The sequence below is a fragment of the Bos indicus x Bos taurus genome, chromosome 4 (assembly GCF_003369695.1).
Source record: "Bos indicus x Bos taurus breed Angus x Brahman F1 hybrid chromosome 4, Bos_hybrid_MaternalHap_v2.0, whole genome shotgun sequence".
Taxonomy (NCBI): Eukaryota; Metazoa; Chordata; class Mammalia; order Artiodactyla; family Bovidae; genus Bos; species Bos indicus x Bos taurus.
This window is the reverse complement of record NC_040079.1, coordinates 75,872,246-75,896,399: the sequence shown is the minus strand read 5'-3', so window position 1 is coordinate 75,896,399 and position 24,154 is coordinate 75,872,246. Positions and strand designations below refer to the sequence as shown.

At 38.4% G+C, this 24,154-nt stretch overlaps 1 protein-coding gene across 4 annotated transcripts in view; it reads left to right on the top strand.

Moving 5' to 3' along the window:
- GSAP (gamma-secretase activating protein) overlaps positions 1 to 24,154 on the top strand; it is a 101,108-nt gene that overhangs the window by 23,227 nt on the left and 53,727 nt on the right. For all 4 annotated transcript variants that reach the window (XM_027539761.1, XM_027539759.1, XM_027539762.1 and 1 more), the window contains 8 exons: positions 528 to 597; positions 2,061 to 2,110; positions 5,273 to 5,377; positions 5,599 to 5,658; positions 6,951 to 6,994; positions 8,119 to 8,204; positions 18,246 to 18,323; positions 19,737 to 19,814. In XM_027539761.1, coding sequence (XP_027395562.1) covers positions 528 to 597; positions 2,061 to 2,110; positions 5,273 to 5,377; positions 5,599 to 5,658; positions 6,951 to 6,994; positions 8,119 to 8,204; positions 18,246 to 18,323; positions 19,737 to 19,814 — 571 coding nt within the window. The remainder of the gene's footprint in view (positions 1 to 527; positions 598 to 2,060; positions 2,111 to 5,272; positions 5,378 to 5,598; positions 5,659 to 6,950; positions 6,995 to 8,118; positions 8,205 to 18,245; positions 18,324 to 19,736; positions 19,815 to 24,154) is intronic.

Here is a 24,154-nt window from a genome sequence, read left to right as displayed (position 1 = left end):
CTGTGACTCACTGTCCTTTCCTGGAAAGTCCCTGGTTCTGTTGTGCTTTGTCTCTCGGATGTGGGACTTTGGAAGTCGTCGTGGAGAGTTTGTTTACTTGGGTCTCAAATTAAACACTAGGTTTAGCTGCATAAGAAACTGTTATCGATCACTCTTTTTTTGGTGCTTGTGAAATGGAACTTTCTGTTCAAATGTTGTTTATTGATATTGTTTTTGATTGACTTCAGAATCACATATTCCAAATAAAAAGCACCATCCCTAGGAATGGCTTACAATTTAGCCTTACTGTTTAAAGGAATTGTGTTGGACCTGCCATCAATCCCCTCCTGCAAAACCGAGCTCCTGAAAGTGTTCCTTTTCCTCCCTTGCTTCCATCTATAGTGTATGTGTATGAATGTGATTTTCCTAAACTATTTTGCGGTTCTCATTCCCTTCTATGGTATGTAGTAGTACAGTAATTGAACATAGCTTTTGAAATAATCGTGTAAGCAAGGTAGTTGCTTATGACTTTAATTTCTTTTTTATAGTTCCTCTACCCACATGTTGAAAGTTGCCCTCAACCAAAGAATCATCTGTTACTGCTTTCAGAAGAGAAATGTAAGTATATCTTTAGGTTTTCTATAGGGACTTCATGAACAGCATGTCTCCTAGTGAAGCATAGAATGTGAGGAAGCTTCTAACTGTCCACTCGTCAATCCAAAAGTCCACTGACTTTGATGTCCATTGGAGACCTAGGACTCCTGTGGAAGGACTTTCTCTCTGCCTCACTTGTTGTTCTCTTGGGCTCTGTCTCCATATGTGATGGGCTTCTGCAAATATGGATTTCCAGTTTGGCACATGGTAGAATGCTTGTAGAACAGTCATTTTTGTCTTCTGTAGCCCATCCTTCTTTAGGATGTCTGTCACAGTTGAAACTATAAAGTAAGGAGAGAGGATCGGATGGACAGAGGGAACGGTATTAGAAGCTAGAAGAAATCCATGGCAGAACTCGAGGATACATAGTGACTTGGTCAAATTCAGGTAGAGGGAGATAAGATTGGGACATCCTTTAATGATGATTTCAAGTAGAAGGAGGGATAGAGAAAGGACAAAATTCACTGGTGCATCTTATATAGGAAGCTGTCTTTCTTGTTATGAGGTGAAGCAGCTGGTTTGTAATTGGAGGGACAAGACTGAAGATTTGGTTTGTGTTCACTTCCTATGCTGCTACTGCTGCTAAGTCGCATCAGTCGTTTCCAACTCTGTGTGACCCCATAGACGGCAGCCCACAAGGCTCCCCCGTCCCTGGGATTCTCCAGGCAAGAACACTGGAGTGGGTTGCCATTTCCTTCTCCAGTGCATGAAAGTGAAAAGTGAAAGTGAAGTCGCTGAGTTGTATCTGACTCTTCGCAACCCCATGGACTTCAGCCTACCAGGCTCCTCTGTCTATGGGATTTTCCAGGCAAGAGTACTGGAGTGAGTTGCCATTGCCCTCTCCAATACTCTTGCCCAATTACGTATCTCACATCTTTGTAACTAGAACCAACAGAAGATACATATGGCTCAATGTAAACTTCTTACTGAGAAAAATGGTCCATCTATACATCAATAAGGTGTTTATAGTGTTCTGTTAATGACCCCTATAAAAATAACCCCCCCCTAATATCTGGCATAATGAGTTTTCTATATGATGTTTTCATATAAAGAGGTATTTGGTATTTGGAAATTGAAGATAAACCCTGCCAAATGAGCCCTATATAAGACTGATGGTATTGGGGAGGGAAACATTTGTTCAGCTAACCCAGGGGAGTAGCAGAGTTAAATGCTTCATGTGTTGTTGGTATTGAGAAGCAGAGTAAATGCTGGACTTGACACAGACTGTAAAGGGAGGGTGGAGAAAGGTGGGTTGTTGTTTTGAACCTTTCTTGTGAGATTGCCATCTGTGATAGTACTATTTTTCAGCCAATTGTTTAATCTGCTTTGCTTTTATATATTAAAAAAAAGTTCACAACTGTTGGGTGAAAAAAAGTACTCATATTTTTCATGAAGGTTAAGCTGTCTTTGTTTTCTTTTTTTTAAAGATATTGAACAGTTTCATATCCAAGTTGTCCAAGAAGATGGAAATCGAGTGGTAAATATTTGAAATTCCTTTTGCTTCAGAGTTTTTTCCCATAAAGAGTAGCATTTCTAGACTATTAAGGATGTATTAATGTTATGGAAACATTCTACTTTATTTGGTGTCAAGTTATAGATTGGTTGTTATAACATGTGAAATAATATAAGATATATAAAGGAGTTGATTATCTCCTTCATATCTATCTCACCGCCCACCCCCACCCCCCACCCCACCACGATCAGTCTCCTGAGATAACTGATGACAGCCTTGAGTGATGCTTCCATGCTTTGTACCTCGCCCAGGGTTCGATGCACAGATACTGGGATTCAGTTGCTTTTACTAAAATAGATTCATAGTATAGATATTAATTTGCTGCCTTTGCTTTTGCTTAACATATCAGGGGTATCCCTGTAGGTTTCTAAACAGAGATACGATTTCTCTTAATTTGTATACGTGTATACATAAGCATGCATATAATAAATGAGATCATAGCATATATACTGAGGTTCTATATAGTTCAGTTTTCTTTTCTTTTTTGCTTGTTTTCCACAACCCCCTTGACTCTTCACCTCTAACTTTTGTTCACAACCATGTGTATTGTGTATCTTTTCATACTTTTCTCCATACCTCTGTGTCTCACATCCCCACCCTGATACACCCAGAGGTTTGTTTATTATTCACTCTTTCCTTATTGAACTTTGTGGAGTTACTGCCGAGCAACCTAGAGTAGCTTAGTGCATTGTCCTCAGAAATGCAGATGGTCCCTGGCATAGATGTACACAATTTTGTCACCATTCTTCCGTGGATGTATATTCACTTGATTGCCTTTTCCCCCCTTTTATTTGTTTACATTACAAATCGTTTCAAATGTTTTTAACTTTACATGTTTGGTACACATGTTTCTTTGAGTTAAACCCTCAGGGATGGATAAGTGGGTTGATGGTTATATGCATTTAATAAACTTCAACACATTTTGCCAGATTACTTTCCAGAAGACTTGTAACAATTTAGTTTTGCAAGCAAAATATAAAAGTACCCTTTCCCTGTATCCATACCAATAATAGATGTGTTTCCCTTTTTAAAAAATCCAGTTTGATAGGTTTGTTACTGAGCGACTGAACTGAACTGAACTGAACATTATTATTTGAGTTTGTATTTCCTTTAGTATTGTTGAGTTTGAACATTTTCTACACTTATTGGGTATGTGAATTTGTTTTTCTGAAAATTGTTTAGTTATATTCTTGTGTATATTTTTGCTAGGTTGTCTTTTTTCTTGACAGTTTTTGTGATGTTACTGATATTAAAATGATTTCCTTCAATATTTAAATGGTCTACATCAGAATACTCTTTCTCTGATTTTAATTTTAAATTCTGTGAACAAAATTGAAATGAGAAATGGCATTTGTTAATTGTGTATCTATGATCGAAAGCCTCAAATCAAGACGCCTGGCTGGGAAATGACGAGAAAGTGTGTGACTAAAGCTCTGAGCCCCAGATGGATGGGAGGGCAAAGATAAGGCCAGTGGTTGGAAATGGTCAGGCCAGAGAGGAACGACCAAGGTGCGAAATCCCAAAACCATCAGTGAGGATTTGGAGATAGTTAAATAAACAGATTGGAGTCAGGAACTGGGAATGGACAGAGGACTGCTGGTGAGAAGAGGGGTTGGGAGTCGTGAGAGACATTGCTGGGAGAGTGAGGCCAGGAGGCACTTGTCAGAAGCCCAGGAAAGATTCTCCTGGCCAAGATGATACAGCCCCAGCAAACCTTCATCCACGTGTGCCCTTCTGTGAGGCACTGCTAACATCCCTATAACAACCTATAACAACCTATAACCCCTATAACAACCCTAACATCCCTATATAAAAGTGATGGTATTATATTTATCCCAGCATTTTCAGGAAACACAACAATGTGGACTCACACAGGTGAGGTAACTCTGGAGAGGAAAGAACTGCTATATGAACCTTGGTTGCCATCAGATGGAAACAAGATGGGTTTCCCAAAGTTAAGAGTCAGATAAGTACCCTTAGATCTTTTTCCAGCAAATGTGATGGAACCAGGCAAACAGAAATAGAGGTGTATGATTCTGCTTGCCCTGTGCCTCCCTTGAGTTCCAACTTAGCCTCAGGGGAGAAATCCTGTTTGAGATTAGAGAGGGTTTAGGTACAAATATGGACCATTCTGATGGTCCATCAGACCATCAAAAAAAGGTCCATCCCTTTTTTTCCTTATTCTCCTACATCAACTTGTCTTCATTCTTTACTTACCTGTTCCAGTATAGCTTTTGCTTGTTGAGCATTTTGAGGAAAATGAACTCTGAATTCCTTGTGTTACATTTAGCATTTCTTTCAATTTACCCTTGCATACCTTATTTCCTTTCCCTTTAGTTGACAAGTATTTCTTGAGTACTACTACGTACTAGAAACAGTCAAGTCACTGAAAATATAAAGGTGCTGTAGAAGAGTGCATAATCATTGGAGTAGACTTATAGCATTAATTAAAGTATAAATGTGATAGAAGCATGCCAAAGTGACAGAAATACAGAGATGGGGAGCTTTGCCTTCATATTAGGAGGTGAAATTGGGCTTTGTACAGGAGGCAGTGCTTCAGCTGGATCTTAAAGGATGAATAAGTATTGCTGAGAAATGGGCAGTATCATCATACTCATTGTAGAAGGTGGACAGGTAAGAACTATGACCAAAGCCACATGAAGTGTTTATGGCAGATCTAGGATTGTTGCCCAGTACTCCCCTCTCCTAGGCTTGAGTATTCCCTTGTCCTCACAGTCGACCTTTGGTAGTAAAGCCCTCTAGACTGCAGATACTTGAGTGTGTTATGTCCAAAACAGGAAACTTTGAATCTTCTATTTGCCTACCTGTTGATTTGTGATAGGTGTGGCCTTGGCTTCAACAGCCCCAGCCTATCTGTCTAACTAAGAACAAGAATAAAATAGTTTATTGCAGAGTGTTGTGAAGAGCAAGTAATGAAATGATACCTTAAATCTTTTTTTGGAAAGAGTTTCCATGTGTATGTGTTGGAGGTAGGTGGCAACTAAAAATTAACTGTGGAAATATTTACATGTACTATAAAGATAGAATATTCAAAATAACTATGAAACCCAGATATGTTCTCCTTTAAAATAGTTATTTATTTCTAAAATCTCTTTGCCTCCTTAGGTAATTAAAAATTCTGGCCATCTCCCAAGAGAGAGAATAGCCGAAGATTTTGTTTGGGCTCAGTGGGATATGTCAGAGCAGAGATTATACTATATTGATCTGAAGGTAAAAACTAGTCCACTGGCTCTCTTTTTTATGGGAGTGTTTTAATTTTGAAATTATCATTATTGTAATTTATTAGTTATTTCATTTTCATTGATGAGAGCAGTCAAAGTTTATTACAAATAATGAAGATTTTCATTACTGTTTGCTTTTTTGTTGCTTCCTTTTCTCTCTCTCTAGTGTTTTTTTTCCCCCTTTGTTACTTACTTTGTTTTCTCTTTTAGAAATCAAGGAGTGTCTTAAAATGCATCCAGTTTTATGCTGAAGAGCACTTTAACTTAATGGTACGTCCGGAAAATGACTGGGCTATATGGTGAAATTTTATACCCATTTTGTGATTTGTGTGAAAGTCGCTCAGTCACACCCGACTCTATGACCCTGTGGACTACACAGTCCATGGCATTCTCCAGGCCAGAATATTGGAGTGGGTAGCCTTTCCCTGGAAGATCTCCAGGGGATCTTCCCAACCCAGGGATCGAACCCAGGTCTCCCGCATTGCAGGTGGATTCTTTATCAGCTGAGTCACAAGGGAAACCCTTATACTAACCATTACTCCTTTTTAATGAAAGTTATCATAAAGAGCATTTTAGCATTCTCGATCATGTATTAATAGCTTGTATGAGCAAGTAATATAGTTTCTGTCAGCTCAAAGCTTCAGCCTTATAGTAGATGCAGTTAATATAGGTGATTAGAAGAGCACACACAGGGAATTTCTGCTAACTGAATGCTTCACAATAAAGAAACGAGTGAGGGTTTGTAGGAGGTAGTATTTATTAGAAGGTAGTATATGGCAACCCACTCCAGTATTCTTGCCTGGAGAATCCCAGGGACGGGGGAGCCTGGTGGGCTGCTGTCTATGGGGTCGTCGGACACGACTGAAGTGACTTAGCAGCAGCAGCAGCAGTATGTGGTAGGTGTGGTCAGTAGTACGTGATTACACGTCATTTGACCCAAAAGGATGTGTGAGGATGGTGGATTGAGTCTAAAGTCGATGGGAGGATATAGTTTAATTAGTAAAAATCTAGAATCACTCCTGGAAAAGTATTTGGAGTATAGTGAGAAGTATCATTGTAGTGAGGAGTCATAAGTATCTTTATCTGTGATGGACAGAACATTATTCTTCCTGGCTAGGATTAATATTGCTATCTAATGCAGATTGACATCATACCATTATAAGAATTTCATTTACTCCTCCTGCCCGCCCCCTTTTTTGGACTCACACTCATTCTTTTTCTAAAGATACCATTTCCTACACAGTCATCTGTGTCCTATAAAAGCCTACTCCTTCCAATTGACTTATTACACAACCCATCTACAGTAGTCAAATCTGAAGCAAAATCTTGATGTATATTTATGATTGGTAAATATACATCAAGTTTGTGATTTATGTAGACTCCAGAATATTCCCAGTGGACTTTCTCTATGTAGATTTGTGAAATAACCTCTAAAGATAATGCTCGTTAAAGGACCTCTTCATCATTATGTAAGCACAGTGTCGTCAGGTTTGCTCTGGTTTCCAGAACTATCACTTAACTAATGTCATCTTTTGCTTTGTTATCACCTGATTTTTTGACAGTTTGAAGCACCCTTGGATATATCATTAAGTGACTCAGGATTCAAGTAGGTTACTCCTAAATTATTATTATTTTTTATAGACACTTCTGGACAGAATGATTATATTTAAACATAATCTGTGATATACTGCTAAAAGGATAATTTGATGTTCTGTTTATGTGAGGGAGTGTTTGTTATCTTTTCTGTTTCTGTTTCTATAGGGAATATAAGCAATGTTATCAAGTATGAACACAGGGTTTTTCCATGTAAAGGCAATCATATTGATTTTCTTAGCCATTTATTTCTACAGGGCATCTTCATTTTTTTTTGATATGTGGAAGTGCTCTGTAATTCAATAAAAAGATTCAGAGTCAGAGTCAGAGAGCTCTATGTTTAGAATGAAGCATCAGAACCCTTTTCTTGTTGCCATGAAAGAGGATGTCTCAGGTCAATCCACTTATAGCTCAGCTGAGTCTATTGCTTTTTTTTTCCCCCCAGACTATTTTACATTTAGTAAAAACAGGAGATACTTTTGAAAAAATAGACTTAAAGCCATAAGTGCACAGAAGAAATGAAAGTCTTCCTGAATTAATGATAATTGCAAAATGCTACATTTCACTAGCTTTATCATATATGAATATTCAGTTCTGTTTATTTTGAAATGTAGCATCAACATTATTTTAAAATTAGAAAAAAGTTGAAATATTGTGTATCCTTTTCCCTATTGCCATTTATGTACCATGTATTTTAAAAAATTACTGTTTTTTAAAAAATAATTCTATTTATTTATTTTTTGGCTGTGTTGGGTCTTCATTGCTGTGTGGGCTTTCCTCTAGTTGTGGCAAGCGGGGACTACCCTCTAGTAGCTTCTCATTATGGTGGCTTCTCTTGTGGAGCATGGACTCTGGGGCATGAAGGCTTCAGTGGTTGTGGCACGAGGGCTCAGGAGTCGGGGTTCCTGGGCTGTAGACCAGAAGCTCAGTATTTGTGGCACATGGGCTTAGTTGCTGTCTGCAGTGTATGGGATCTTCCTGGACTAAGGATTGAAAAATTATTATTTTAATTATTTATTTTAACAAAAAGACATGTTGTCTACTTAAATTTCTCAAGACATGTGGATAAATTATAGTGGTTACTCACATCTTTTATGAGGGAACTTATTTGTAAATTCCTATCCTTTATGTTCTTAGACTTGTCAACTTTGGATATAGTGATCTTCAAGACAAAGAGGAATTATCCGAACACCTGACCTTATGTGTTTTTACCAACCATACAGGTAGAACTGGGTTGTATTTGTCAGTTTACTTAATTTTACTTGAGTTCCATATATTTAGGTGTTGTTCAGCTATATGGATCCTGAACATAAGTGATTATGTGGATATTTACATACCAAATTAACTTCTCCACTGTAATTTTATATATTTGCTGTCTGTATAAAAGAAGCCACAGTCCAGCTATTGTTCTAAAAGTTTTTCTTTGTATTATTTCTCTAGTAGAGGGGATGGGTTCATATTTAATCAAGCTACATTTTCTCACCTGCTTCATTGTAAAGAAATAACATACTTTTTGTGTCTGGCTTACTGATGTTGAAGTTCTAAACCAATGTGATTCGCTACTTTCAGAGCCATGCTATAACCTACTGAGCTGACAATCAAATCTTCACATACAAGTTATGAGGGTACAGTATTCCATCTCTTAAGACCTGTTTATTATAGATAGAAAAAATATGGAAGGGGAAAAATAATGCCTGAAAATGAGAGGAGAGGAGTATGATTACAGTCAATGAATCTCATAAAAAACTGCTCATTAACTTTAATAATCATCTAAGTAATCAACTCTAATAACTAAATCTAATAGCCATATTTAATACTCCAACTTGAGTGGACAGTTACTATTAGAGTTAAGTAGTGCTTGGACTAAAATTACATTCATTTAAAGCCATATTATGTGGTATTCATTGATCTATCACTTATGAGCATTAATAGAAAGTTACTACTTAGTACAGATGTTGGACATTAAGTGCACACAAAATATTTGAATAGAATCATGGTACATTTTATGAATGAGAATTATAGGGAGCCATGAGAGCATATAGTGGAGGTTTAATAGAAGATACTGTTATAGTATGTTCAAATATGTACAAGTATGTTCTGCCTCAGCCAATGCATTCTTAGTCCTGAAAATTGCTTCCTTTTCCACCTCACTTTTTCAAAATGCAGCCCATAGTTTTCTCTCCATTTCGGGTCTCCTTCAAGCCCACAAGTCCCTCTATAAACCAGTCTTGGGGAATTTAGGGCAGGAAATAATATTTCCCTTGATACTTGAAGGATGTATGTGAGCTAAGAACAGGGTGACTAGTTGCAGTAGAGTGAGCAATAGGAAAAGTATTGGTAGAGAGATCTGAAGAGGTAGGCAGGGCCCAGGTCATGGAGGGCCTCGCAGACCATGGGAGGATTTTAGCAAGAGATGAGGGTGGCTTCTCTTATGTTGTTGGAAGAGGGTGCTTGCTATGACCAGTGTGTTCTCTTGGCAAAGCTCCATTAGCCTTTGCCCTGCTTCATTCTGCAAGGCCAAATTTGCCTGTTATTCCAGGTGTATCTTCACTTCCTACTTTTGCATTCCAGTCCCCTATAATGAAAAGGACATTTTTCTTGGGTGTTAGTTCTAGAAGGTCTTGTAGGTCTTCATAGAACCATTTAGCTTCAGCTGCTTCAGCATTACTGGTCAGTGCATAGACTTGGATTACTGTGATATTGAATGGTTTGCCTTGGAAATGGCAGAGATCATTCTGTCGTTTTTGAGATTGCATCCAAGTACTGCATTTCAGACTCTTTTGTTGACTGTGAAGGCAACTCAATTTCTTCTGAGGGATTCTTGCCCACAGTGGTAGATACAATGGTCATCTGAGTTAAATTCACACATTCCAGTCCATTTTAGTTCACTGATTCCTAAAATGTCGATGTTCACTCTTGCCATCTCCTGTTTGACCACTTCCAATTTGCCTTGATTCATGGACCTAACATTCCAGGTTCCTATGCAATATGGCTCTTTATAGCTTCGGACTTTACTTACATCACCAGTCACATCCACAACTGTGTGTTGTTTTTGCTTTGGCTCTGTCTCTTCTTTCTGGACTTATTTCTCCACTGATCTCCAGTGGCATATTGGGCACCTACCGACCTGAGGAGTTCATCTTTCAGTCTCCTATCTTTCTGCCTTTTCATACTGTTCATGGGGTTCTCAAGGCAAGAATATTAAAGTGGTTTACCATTCCCTTCTCCAGTGGACCACGTTTTGTCAGAACTCTCCACCATGACCCCTCCGTCTTGGGTAGCACTTGGGTAGCTCATAGTTTTTTTGACTTAGACAAGGCTGTGGTCCATGTGATCAGATTGGTTAGTTTTCTGTGATTGTGGTTTTCAGTCTGTCTGCCCTCTGATGAAGAAGGATAAGAGGCTTATGTAAGCTTCCTGATGGGAGAGACTGACTGAGGTGGAAACTGGGTCTTGTTTTGATGGGCAGAGCCATACTCAGCAAATCTTTAATCCAATTTTCTGTCAGTGGGTGGGGCTGTGTTCCCTCCCTGTTATTTGGCCTGAGGCCAAACTATGGTGGAGGTAACAAAGATAATGGCGACCTCCTTCAAAAGGTCCCATGCACACACTGCTGCACTCAGTGCCCCCAACCCTGCAGCAGGCCACAGCTGACCCACACCTCTGCCAGAGACTCCTGGATACTCACGGGCAAGTCTGGGTCAGTCTCTTGTGAGTCCATGGAATTCTCCAGGCCAGAATACTGGAGTGGATAGCCTTTCCCTTCTCCAGGGTATCTTCCCAACCCAGGGATCGAACCCAGGTCTCCCGCATTGCAGGCGGATTCTTTACCAACTGAGCCATCAGGAAATCCCAAGAGAAAACACAAGAGAAGACTCTACACATGGACATCACCAGATGGTCAATACCGAAATCAGATTGATTATATTCTTTGCAGCCGAAGTTGGAGAAGCTCTATACAGTCAGCAGAAACAGGACTGGGAGCTGAGTATGACTCAGATCATGAACTCCTTATTGCAAAATTCAGACTTATATTGAAGAAAGTAGCAAAAACCACTAGACCATTCAGGTATGACCTAAATCAAATCCCTATGATTATACAGTGGAAGTGACAAATAGATTCAAGGGATTAGATCTGATAGAGTGCCTGAAGAACTGTGGATGGAGGTTCATGACATTGTACAGGAGGCAGGGATCAAGACCATCCTCAAGAAAAAGAAATGCAAAAAGGCAAAATGGTTCTCTGAGGAGACCTTACAAATAGCTGTGAAAAGAAGAGAAGCAAAAGGCAAAGGAGAAAAGGAAAGATATACCCATTTGAATGCAGAGTTCCAAAGAATAGCAAGGAGAGATAAGAAAGCCTTCCTCAGCGATCAATGCAAAGAAATAGAGGAAAACAACAGAATGGGAAAGACGAGAGATCTCTTCAAGAAAATTAGAGATACCAAGGGAACATTTCATGCAAAGGTGGACACAATAAAGGACAGAAATGGTATGGACCTAACAGAAACAAAAGATATTAAGAAGAAGTGGCAAGAATACACAGAAGAACTGTACAAAAAAGATCTTCACGACCCTGATAATCATGGTGTGATCACTCACCTAGAACCAGACATCCTGGAATGTGAAGTCATGCAGGCCTTAGGAAGCATCACTACAAACAAAGCTAGAGGAGGTGATGAAATTCCAGTTGAGCTATTTCAAATCCTAAAAGATGATGCTGTGAAAGTGCTGCACTCAATATGCCAGCAAATTTGGAAAACTCAGCGGTGGCCACAGGACTAGAAAAGGTCAGTTTTCATTCTAATTCCAAAGAAAGACAATGCCAAAGAGTGCTCGAACTATTGTACAGTTGCACTCATCTCACACGAGTAAAGGGTCAAAAAAGGGAGGAGGTTTAGCAATTAGATCTGGATATAAATATACAAAGCTTATGTGGAACATCCAAAGACAAAGGAAAGAGTATGGGGAGAGAAGAGGGAAACCAAGTGAGATGTTTTAGCAGCCAAGAGCCGAGGGGGTTTCATAAACAAGAGTGACTTAGTAGGTGGTGAGAAATGGAGCCCATTGGGTATGGCTGCGTGGAAGTTACTGTGTGTGGTTTGTGCTGGGTGATTGAGGTAAAATCTTGATTGTGCTGGGTGAAATCTCATGTGAGAATTGAAAAATTATAGCAACATGTACATGCATAAGAGAGGCAGCAGCTGGATGGGGAAGTGGAATTGTGGGGGTATTATTTTTTGAGACGGTAGAGACTGCAGTATGTTTGAATGCTTATAGGATATTTAATGGAAAAGAAAAGATGACAATATACAGCAGAGAGAAATAAGTAATAGAGTGAATTTGCTTAGAAGGTGAGATGTAATGAGATCCAGAGCTCATGTGGTGCCCCCAGAGTTGGTTCTTCCCTGCTACTTACTTTAAATTTGTTAGATATAAATAATCATTTTAGGCTTTTATTCTGTAAAGATTTTATTCTGTTTTATTTTATTCCCATAGGAATTTCTCACAAATAGTAGTAGTTTATAAATAGGCTATCTATGACATATCTTAAGAAATGTTAGGTCAATTTTGCAAAAGATGTGAAAGAGCCTGTTTTTCCTTTCTCAGTAATGTCTAGGAGCCTTGCTTTTCACAGTCAGCTTTGAAATAAAAAAAAATAAGCCTGTTTCAAATGAGGTGCTTTCAGATTTAAGATGAAATAAACCAAGAGAAGCACCCTTTTTATTTTCAACTCATAAGTTGTCAGTTCATGTATTTCCCAAATTACTTTTCAAAAACAGCTTTTGGAACTTTGTGATTAAAACAAATACCTAGTTCAGCAAATGGAGAAAGGCGCAAATAGTCTAATCCCTATATGGCTCCCTCTATAATAAGGAGCTTAGTTTTCCACTAGTGTGGAGAACAGAAAACATGGTTCATGAAAGAAATGCCAATAGACTCAGGACCTTTTACAAACTCTACTTATTTCAACTATTACATTCATGCTGATGCTGTAATAACATTTGTTTTTTAGTTGTTCCATATTGGTCATTGAGAGTACTTTGTCCTTTCACTATCACTTCTTACGTTCTTGAAAGCATCTTGGCCCTGAATTTTCCTGCCCTCAGAAATGAAATCTGCTACCTTTCAGAGATTTAAAAGTTAAAATCTTGATGATGAGGCTGATCATAAGAGTTAGTGGTGGGCAAAAGTGCTCTGTTAATGTCAGACCACTGATATATTAGGACTATGAGTTCCTATAGTTTTTTCTAATACATTTTTAACAATAGGAAGGTGAATCAGGGATTTTCTAAAGCATTGAACGAAAGACTGCACACCCTATCTGAGTTGCTCAGTTGTGTCCGATGCTTTGCGAGCCCATGGACTATACCGTCCATGGAATTTTCCAGGCCAGAATACTGGAGTGGGTCAGTCAGTTCAGTCGCTCAGTCGTGTCAGACTCTTTGTGACCCCATGAACCACAGCATGCCAGGCGTCCCTATCCATCACCTGGATAGGGACGCCTGGAGTCCCTATCCAAATGTGCTAGAGTCTACCCAAACCCATGTCCATTGAGTGGGTGATGCCATCCAACCATCTCATCCTCTGTTGTCCCCTTCTCCTCCTGCTCTCAATCTTTCCCAACATCAGGGTCTTTTCAAATGAGTCAGCTCTTCACATCAGGTGGCCAAAGTATTGGAGTTTCAGCTTCAACATCAGTCCTTCCATTGAACACCCAGGACTGATCTCCTTTAGGATGGACTGGTTGGATCTCCTTGCAGTCCAAGGGACTCTCAAGAGTCTTCTCCAACACCACAGTTCAAAAGCATCAATTCTTCGGCACTCAGCTTTCTATATAGTCCAACTCTCACATCCATACATGACTACTGGAAAAACCATAGCCTTGATTAGATGGACCTTTGTTGACAAAGTAATGTCTCTGCTTTTTAATATGCCATCTAGGTTGGTCATAACTTTCCTTCCAAGGAGTAAGCATCTTTTATTTTCATGGCTGCAATCACCATCTGCAGTGATTTTGGAGCCCCCAAAAATAAAGTCAGCTACTGTTTCCCCATCTATTTGCCATGAAGTGATGGGACTGGATGCCATGATCTTAGTTTTCTGAATGTTGAGCTTTAAGCCAACTTTTTCACTCTCCTCTTTCACTTTCATCAAGAGACTCTTTAGTTCTTCACTTTCTGCCATAAGGGTGGTATCATCTGAATATCTGAGGTTATTGATATTTCTCCCAGCAATCTTGATTCCAGCTTGTGGTTCATCCAGCCCAGCATTTCTCATGATGTACTCTGCATATAAGTTAAATAAGCAGGGTGACAATATACAGACTTGATGTACTCCTTTTCCTATTTGGAACCAGTCTGTTGTTCCATGTCCAGTTCTAACTGTTGCTCCTGACCTGCACACAGGTTTCTCAAGAGGCAGGTCAGGTGGTCTGGTATTCCCATCTCTTTCAGAATTGTCCACAGTTTATTGTGATCCACACAGTCAAAGGCTTTGGCATAGTCAATAAAGCAGAAATAGATGTTTTTCTGGAACTCTCTTGCTTTTTTTGTGATCCAGCTGGCAATTTGATCTCTGGTTCCTCTGCCCTTTCTAAAACCAGCTTGAACATCAGGAAGTTCACGGTTCACGTATTGCTGAAGCCTGGCTTGGAGAATTTTGAGCATTACTTTACTAGCATGTGAGATGAGTGCAATTGTGTGGTAGTTTGAGCATTCTTTGGCATTGCCTTTCTTTGGGATTGGAATGAAAACTGACATTTTCCAGTCCTGTGGCCACTGCTGAGTTTTCCAAATTTGCTGGCATATTGAGTGCAGCACTTTCACAGCATCATCTTTTAAGACTTGAAATAGCTCCACTGGAATTCCATCACCTCCACTACCTTTGTTCATAGTGATGCTTTCTAAGGCCCACTTGACTTCACATTCCAGGATGTCTGGCTTTAGGTGAGTGTGAGTGATCACACCATCGTGATTATCTTTGTCATGAAGATCTTTTTTGTACAGTTCTTCTGTGTATTCTTGCCACTTCTTCTTAATATCTTCTGCTTCTGTTAGGTCCATACCATTTCTGTCCTTTATCGAGCCCATCTTTGCATGAAATGTTCCCTTGGTATCTCTAATTTTCTTGAAGAGATCTCTAGTCTTTCCCATTCTGTTGTTTTCCTCTATTTCTTTGCATTGATCGCTGACAGGGATCAAACCCAGGTCTCCTGCATTTTGGACGGATTCTTTACCAGTTGAGACAGCAGGGAAGCCCAGGAATACTGGAGTGGGTAGCCTACCCCTTCTCCAGGGGTCTTCCCAACCCAGGAATCGAACCAGGATCTCCTGCACTGCAGGCTTATTCTTTACCAGCTGAGCTACCAGGGAAGCCCGAATCAGGGACTTTCTAAAGCACTGAAGGAAAGACTGCACTCCCTATCTTGAGAGTCAACCCTGAAGTGGTACTTAGAATGCTCTGTGTGTTCTGAGTCTGTAGTGGCTGTAATTCTTTCTTGTGCACCACCTACTGGGAGGTGGTGAGGGGTGAAAAGTGTAACTTCTCCGTCCTGCACATTTAATGGTAAGAGTTGCCCTTCACAAGTTCCCAGAATTAGGCCTCTGTTTAGCATTTTATAGAGCTTTTTACAATGAGATAATTTCCCTTGGAAAACTTTGTCCATAATAGCTTTCATTGTCCAAATGGTTTCCCCCAGGCTAGCCAACTTTGAGATATTATCTTCATCATTGATGAATATTCATTAAACATCGCTGGATATGCCATTAAGAGCATGCTTTTTTTTTTTCCCCCCAAACTCGGACTTCCCTCAACTCATAAATAGCAGCAAAATTATTCTGGAATAATAATAATAGCAGCTAACCTTTATGACTACATATAACTTTTTTGCCAGAGCTTTATACATATTATCTCATTTAACACTCATATTAGAACCATATGAAGGAGGTGCTATGTTTTCTTTATTTACAGATGAGGAAACTGAGGCTTAGAGATTTCAATTAATATGATTCACACAAATTTAAAAAATACTAATGCCTGAGTATCAGCCCCAGAGATTCTGATTTAGTGGTCTCAAATGGAGCCTAGGTATCTGTGAACTCAGGAAGCTTTAATGTGCTTTCAGAGGTGAGAACCAGTGCTCCAGTGCTCCAGAGTTGTGTTGTCCAGTATGGTAGCCACTAGCCATGTGCAGCTATTTAAGTTGTTAAAATCAAATAAAATTTAAAAGGAGTTTGTCAGTCACAGTAGCTGTCTTTTAAATGCTCAGTAGTCACATGTGGCTCATGGCTACCAGATTTAGAACCAGATTTAGAACATTGACGCTATCAGAGAAAATTCTAGGAGCGGGACAGGTTTGCAGAGCCTGTGCGCAGTCCATTTCCCCTTGCTGTGTCTTTTTTCCCCCTTTGGGATTGAGAAGGGTGACTAAGCTACAACCTGTTTGGAGATACTTGCTATGAAATCTAATATGGCTTTCAGTGTATGTTTTTACGTAAGTTTATTCTACATCTCATGTTAACTTTCTTCAAAACAAGGAAAACAATAACTTCGATTCTCTAAAGAATGGTTTGTAGAGATTTTTTTTCTAGAATGAAGATTATAATCTTCCTTATATTGTTTACATTTCATGCTCGTTCCTCAGGACAGATTCCTGAAAGAACAATTGCTGGGTCAACAGGTGTGAATATATTTCATTCTGTGCAAAACTGTTTTTCAGAGAGGTTGTACTAGTTCACCTTTTCATTACTGTTATTTGAGATTGTTCTTCCATTGGCAGAATTGATTATAATTTTTAAAACTTTGTTAATTTTAAAGGGAAAATGTGGTACCTTATTTTAATTCTTATTTCTTTATTATCAGACAGAGGCTGAAGTTTTAACTGTCTGCTAAAAATGTCTTTGTCCTTGTGATCATAGAACATAAAAGAACAGGATAAACCAATAGGTTTACATTCTATAGTAAACATATAGAATGTTTACTATATGAAAGTATTCAAAGTGGTACATGGGACTTCGGTAACTCTTTTAATTACTATTTTTGTTTATGCTTTAGTATAGCATTATTTTACTCTTAGTGAGTCTGCTGTAGTTTTAAATAAAGGTATTATTGTGTGGTCATTAAGCATAATGGTAATTTAAAATATAACAGAATTGTTACCTTTTTTAATCTGATAAAGTTATTCTTTTTTGTCATTTCATGTTGAAAATATTGCAATAAAATGAATTTCTAACAATATATTGCAATCTTAAAAATCATTAAAAGAGTCAAAACTGATAAATATTATAACAGAATGCTTAAATATGTCCTGAAATAGCCTTCTTAGGGAAAATGGACCTTTTTTCCCTACCATGATTTTTAACAAAGGAACTCTAGTGGAGTATGGTAGAGGAAATGATTCACTGAAGTAGAATAATAATAGAGTTCACATAGCTAGTTAATAGTCGCTCTGGGACTAGAACCAGGTTTGTCAAGTTCCTTTCCACCCTAGAAATCTCCTATTTCAGATGATCACATAAATGCTAGCATTAGAATAGAAGTATCCATCTTAGCATAATGCCGTCATTTGTAAGTCATTGATGAATTTACCCAGATGTACAGGTGGCAGCAGCTGCTGGACGTAATGGACAGTTTTACACATTGAAGCGGGTGGGCAGGCTGAGGTTGTTCTGAAGTGGTGGGCTAAGTGAGGGTGGTCAGGGCTCATCTGGAAAAACCAGTCCATCCCAGGAGCTCTCCTTTGACCTTGGGCCATGGACCTCAGGGACCTAAATACAGGTGAGAACAGGCTCACACACCACTCGCTCTCATTGCCTCAGTTTGCCTTCCATTGTAAATAAATAATAAGACTGGAAACTTTCTGTAAGAAGGAGACATATTTTTGATTAACTGGGGTCCATAGCTATTAGTAATGGCTGGGGAACAAACTTAAAAAGAGCACAGGGGAGGAACTGTATATAAGGAGAATCTCATGAAACTTTGTAAACTTCTCTAGACTCCCATAATTTCGTATATGGAAGTCTCTCTTCATTTTCCTAGCCTTCAATAGTCTACACAATACATTGCATATAGTGTGTGGTGAGTAATTGTTGAATTGAAATTTCTTAGCAACATGTTAATAGTTAATTTCTAGAATTTGGGAATAATCTATGAGGTAAATTGAGGCAGAACGTCTAAAGGAATGGCAGTAAGGATAAGTAGCTTAGGAAACTTTATTTGTCTGTGATTCTTTTAAGCTTTACTAAATACTTTCTTCCTTCTAGGAAGTTTGTGTGTATGTTACTGCCCGAACTTTGACTCTTGGGAACAAATCACATATTCAGTGTTTTACTTTCATAAAGGTATTTTTCATTTATTCTTTTTTTTAACATAATCCTTTTTTCCAAATAGCAAAGTATATAGATTTTAAAGTTTTATTACCTTATAACAAATTTGATCAGTACATCATATATCTGTGTACCTATATAATACATATTTCCTAAAGAAATTTATGAATGATGAGTGTTGTTAGCTAGTTATTTTTATATTATTTTTAAAATAATATTGTGTAATATATATTTTTTCCTGACCTATATCTTTTTACCAGGCCTATAGACCAATGCAAAGGGATGTATTTGCTGATGGTGTGTTTTTTATTTTTATATTATTACTAATTGAAAGGTACCTATAGATTTAGCTTACAAAGGTACACAAGGTTTTAGTTAAATAAGTTTCTACCATCTTAGACTTTAACAGCTCTTAGACCTAAGATAGATTTATTTCATAACATCTGTGGCCCAAGAAATTGATATATCAATAGTCAGCCTGGAGGACAGGAGTAAAGTGTCCAATCTTTTCTAGTTCTGTAGTTGACATCAGAGTGCCCTTTAATAGTTTTAAAATTGACTTTTAATAGTTTTAGCCTGAACCATGCTAAAGAGTATTTATTCTGCTTGTTTAGTTGCTTAAAATTAGTAGTTATATAATAATACCGTGGGTAGACTTAAAATTATTTAAAATTAGGATTTTCGAAAAAAACTGTGCCAGGTCACACGAGATTTTATTCTGCCTAATGTTACATTCAGAAGTTAGAGATCAAAGTAAAAAATGTTTAATAACTTAATAATGAAGAAAACAGAAGAAAATTCAGAAGACCTGTATGCATGCTTTAATAATACAAGTTTGATATTTGTGGAACATTTTAATACCCTTTTCAAATGGTTAATAATTAAAGTCAGTAAATAGAACTTTTCTGAAAGTCGTACTAAGAGCTAATAACCATGATTAAGAGTTAGAAGAATGAAAAGTGAAGCCCAGTACTACCCTGAGTGTACTAGATAAACACCCACTCTGACTCACAGTGGGCTTCCTCAGTGATTCAGAGAAGCCTTCAAGGGCCTTAATGACCACAAGAGTGTGGCAGTGAGCCTTGAGGCATGAGGGCCAAAGAGCCACCTGGTCTGCTCCATCTCTTGGATTCTTAAGTAAAGTTCCTCAGATCCTTCTGTCCCAGCACAACCCACCTTTTAAGCTCTAAGATTATGTGTAAGCCCAGAACAACTATTGGCTTGTGACTCCACTTAGGTGATCTGTCTTCAGTGCTGGCTTCTGGAGAATGAGGGGGGAACCATGAGCTCTAGGACTCTGAAGATACTTGCTTTGTCAGTTTCACAGTTACTCAGTGTGGAGAGTATGATGTGTAGTCACTGCCTTGGGTGGAATTGCAGCTCTTTGTTTCTTAACATCCTTTCTCTGGCTTGGTGTTCTTTCCACAGGGCACAGCAAAACCTTCACTACTACTCTTGGGAGTGTTGACTCACATGTGACAAAGGGCATAACTTTTCTCAACCTTGGTGAGTGAGCAGCATATGTGTCTCTCTGCTCTGACCTTTCCTTGTGGTACATGTTAGGCCTTGTTTTTCCTTTGCACCCCATTTTCTAATGCCTCTTTGGGACTCAGGTTGTGATGACTATGACTGACCTTTTTGAAGCCAGATAGGGGAAGGTTTTCTCTGGATACACCCCCACCACCACCAAAATGAGCTTTTTGAAAGGCGGGATGGTGCAGGGGGAATGTATCTCCCTTCTTAGAACCTAGGATGTCAGTGTTCCTGTGTTTTTAGTAGCAATCCTAAAAGATCATTTGTTAGTATAAAAATGATGATAGTGAATGAGATGTTTCTTAAAAGCCTATGAGAAATAATACATCATGTTGTCCCTTGATTTTAGAGACAAAAACCCGTGAGAAATCATCTGTTCCCTGTTACTAATTGCTAAAAGCTTCTGAGTCCCATAAATCATTTATAGATAGATTAGCTTGAGTGAGTTGTTTTTCACTGAGTAAATATGGTAAAGGGAACTTGAGTATTAAACTTAAATACATTAAGTGAAAAAAAAAAAAAAAAACATATTAAGTGAGTCTATAACGAAGCCAATAAAGAAGGGATTTATTGTGGCTACCAGTGGAAAGCTGCTTTTCCATGACAGGTGGGATGAGTGGGCACAAACCGGTTGGTTAGTACAAGACTAAACAGAACTATTGCTTGCCTGCATATGGGACATGGCACAGTATTTTTAAAAGAAAAACTTCAGGTTTAGAGCAGATGAGTTCTTTAATATTTTCTTTATCCCTGTTTCCCAGTTTGCCTACTATCATGGCAAAAGCTTGTAAAGGAACTGGGCAAAGAAAGAACCAAAATGATAAGAAAGTTTATATTTTTTTGTCTTTTAAATTGAAGTGTAATTAACTCACAATATTATATTAATTTCAGGTGAACAACAGTGATTCATTATTTTATAGATTATACTCCACTTAAAGTTATTACAAAATAATGGCTATGTTTCCTTGTCTGTAAAATATATCTTTGTAGCTTATTTACTTTGTACCTCTTAATCTCCTACCCTTATTTTGCCCTTATTCTCTCTCCTCACTGGTAACCACTAATCTGTTCTCTGTATCTGTAAGTCTGCTTTTGTTTTGTTATAGATAATTGTTTTATTTTTTTAGATTCTTCATATAAGTGACACAGAATATTTCTTACTTCTCTATCTGACTTATTTCACTAAGCATAATACTCTGTAGGTCCATCCACACTGTTGCAAAAAAAATATTTTTATTTTGAATGATACTGTTGGTGAGGGGAGATATCCTATGCTAAGTGGGCCAATATGTGGCAGTTTTTAATATGAGCTCTGAACCTGTGGGAAATTGTTTTTGAGAGGCCTGATTCTACTGCATCCTGTGGTAAGAGAGAGAAATATAAGATTTCCTGGGTCTGAGACTTGATTCTTATCAGCAAAGCTATAGCAGTATCCCATCTCTAGAGTGATGTGGGAAACTTTCTGTTAAAAAAAACTTCCCATTTTGCAAGGTCAAATGTATGCTTCCTTTTTTTTTTTTTTTTTTAACCCCTAGGAATGACTCTTGATAGGGGCAGCCATGATTTAATCTATGATCTTTAGAGTGTGGAGAGTGCAAAAATAGTAAAGCTTATTGTAAAAATAGGCTATCTAACATAACTTGTCTTTCTTTCTTGAAACAGATTTTGTTACATAGGCACAAGTTTGTACCCAAGATTAAAACTATTCTAGAGGTGACTTTTATGACAACAGTATTGCTTTTTGAGTGAGGTCTTTTGCAATTTATTGCATGTAATTTCCCTGAAGTGTCACCCTGTTAGAAGGAGCTTATATTTATTTAAATATTAAAGAATAGAGTTTTGAGGGAAGTTTTTCATGAACCCCAAACCACCTCTATATAAGAGAGATATATTTATACATTAAAAAACTGTCTTTTCTCAATTAACACTATATTCTAAGTGTTTTGCTTAAGTTCTCTTCATCTTTACAGCAGTTTTTCTTGGTGATGTTATCCCTACTTTCAGTTCAGTTCAGTTCAGTTCAGTCGCTCAGTCATGTCCAACTCTTTGCAACCCCATGGACTGCAACACGCCAGGCCTCCCTGTCCATCACCAACTCCCGAAGTTTACTCAAACTCATGTCCATTGAGTCAGTGATGCCATCCAGCCATCTCATCCTCTGTCGTCTCCTTCTCCTCCTGCCCCAAATTCCTCCCAGCATCAGGGTCTTTTCCAATGAGTCAACTCTTCGCATGAGGTGGCCAAAGTATTGGAGTTTCAGCTTCAACATCAGTCCTTCCAAAGAACACCGAGGACTGATCTCCTTTAGAACGGACTGATTGGATCTCCTTGCAGTCCAAGGGACTCTCAAGAGCCTTCTCCAACACCACAGTTCAAAAGCATCAATTCTTTGGTGCTCAGCTTTCTTTATAATCCAACTCTCACATCCATACATGACCACTGGAAAAACCATAGCCTTGACTAGATGGATCTTTGTTGGCAAAGTAATGTCTCTGCTTTTAATATGCTGTCTAGGTTGGTCATAACTTTCCTTCCAAGGAGCAAGTGTCTTTTAATTTCACGGCTGCAGTCACCATCTGCAGTGATTTTGGAGCCCCCCAAAATAAAGTCATCCACTGTTTCCACTTTTTCTTCATCTATTAGCCATGAAGTAATGGGACTGGATGCCATGATCTTAGTTTTCTGAATGTTGATAGCTCAGTTGGTAAAGAATCCCTACTTTACAGATAATGAAACTGAAACTCAGAAAGTCTGTGTTGTGTACTCAAAACTTCTTTTAGTGTCTCTTATCGGGGGCACTGCTTCCCTTGTGGCTCAGCTGGTAAAGAATCCACCTGCAATGTGGGAGACCTGGGTTCAGCCCCTGTGTTGGGAAGATCCCCTGAAGATCTTATATTAGTTTATTGCTACAATAAGAAATCACCACAATTTTAGCTCTTAAATAAACAACACATTGTCTTGTGGTTCTGGAGGTCAAAATTCTAAAATGAGCAAGTCTTAGGGCATCAAGGTAGGGGCAGAAATGGTTCCTTCTGGAGATTTCAGGGAAGAGTTGACTCTTTGCCTCCTCCAGCATCTAAAGGCTAGCATCTCTTGGCTTGTGATCACATCACTCCAGTCTCTTTCATAATCTTATAGTCTTCTCTTCTGTAGTCAAATCTTCCTCTTCTTCCTTATAAAACCATTTGTGATTACATTAGGTCCAACTGGGTAATGTAGGATACTCCTATCTCAAGATCCTTAATCACATCTTCAAGGTCTCCTTTATCACTTGAGGTGACATATTCATAGGCTCTGGGGATTACCACATCTTTGGGATGGTCAGCCTACCACAGGTACTACTGACACCTTTGGTGAGACAGTAACTTTGTGTGCACACTGAGGGATTTGACATTCTTGGAGCCCACTCATTCATCAAATGGCAGTGTAAATCTCCCCTCTGCCTCAATAATTGTGACAGCTTAGAACACCCTCAATGTATTTCCAAATGCCCCCTTTCCCAGGGACATAGTACTACCTTAGTTAACTGGTTAAGTAAGTGGTAGGATGAGGGGTTAATTTAGGTCACGATGTCTTTCCATTGTGCCCTACCGTATCATGATTTGTGTTTTTCTACTTAAGTGCTGCCATAATGATAACATCACAACCACTTATGCTAAGTACTTTAACATCACTTAATCCACAGTGACTTGAAAGGACAGTCATAAGTCAACTATTTAGAGTTTTACATCCTCAGAATGCCTTTTATGCAAATAATTATCAGCATGTATTTCTTTACTTCTTAGGGAGAAAAACGAGTCTAGCTGGTTCGCTTATATTAATAATCTAAATGCTTCATCTGCATGAAATTCACTCCTACTATATGAATTTTTCTGTTTTTCTAAGATCATAGAAAAATTACTGGCAAGGACTACTTCTATCCTGCCCCCTTCTCCAGAAACCTATTTTGTATACCTTGCCTCAATCCGTATACAAAAATTCTGTTCTTTGTACAAAAATATCTTATGAAGGGACTGTGAAGGTGTGAATTCTAGGCAGCTTGTTATGCAAGGAATCAAATTAGTACATCATGAAGCGTCAGAATGCCTACAGAGATTGTTTTGATGAATATCAGTTTGAAGGTTCTTTAGAGAAAATGCTGCTGCTGACGATAATGGTGACAATGAGCAGTGGGCAAACATAGGAAACTAAATTTTAGAACTTCCCTCACATGTCAGAAATTATGAAGGAAATTCCCATGATAAACTATTTCCAGCCTGTCATATTAAGGAATAATTCATGTTGCTGGATATTTTTTTAATTCTGATTTGTTC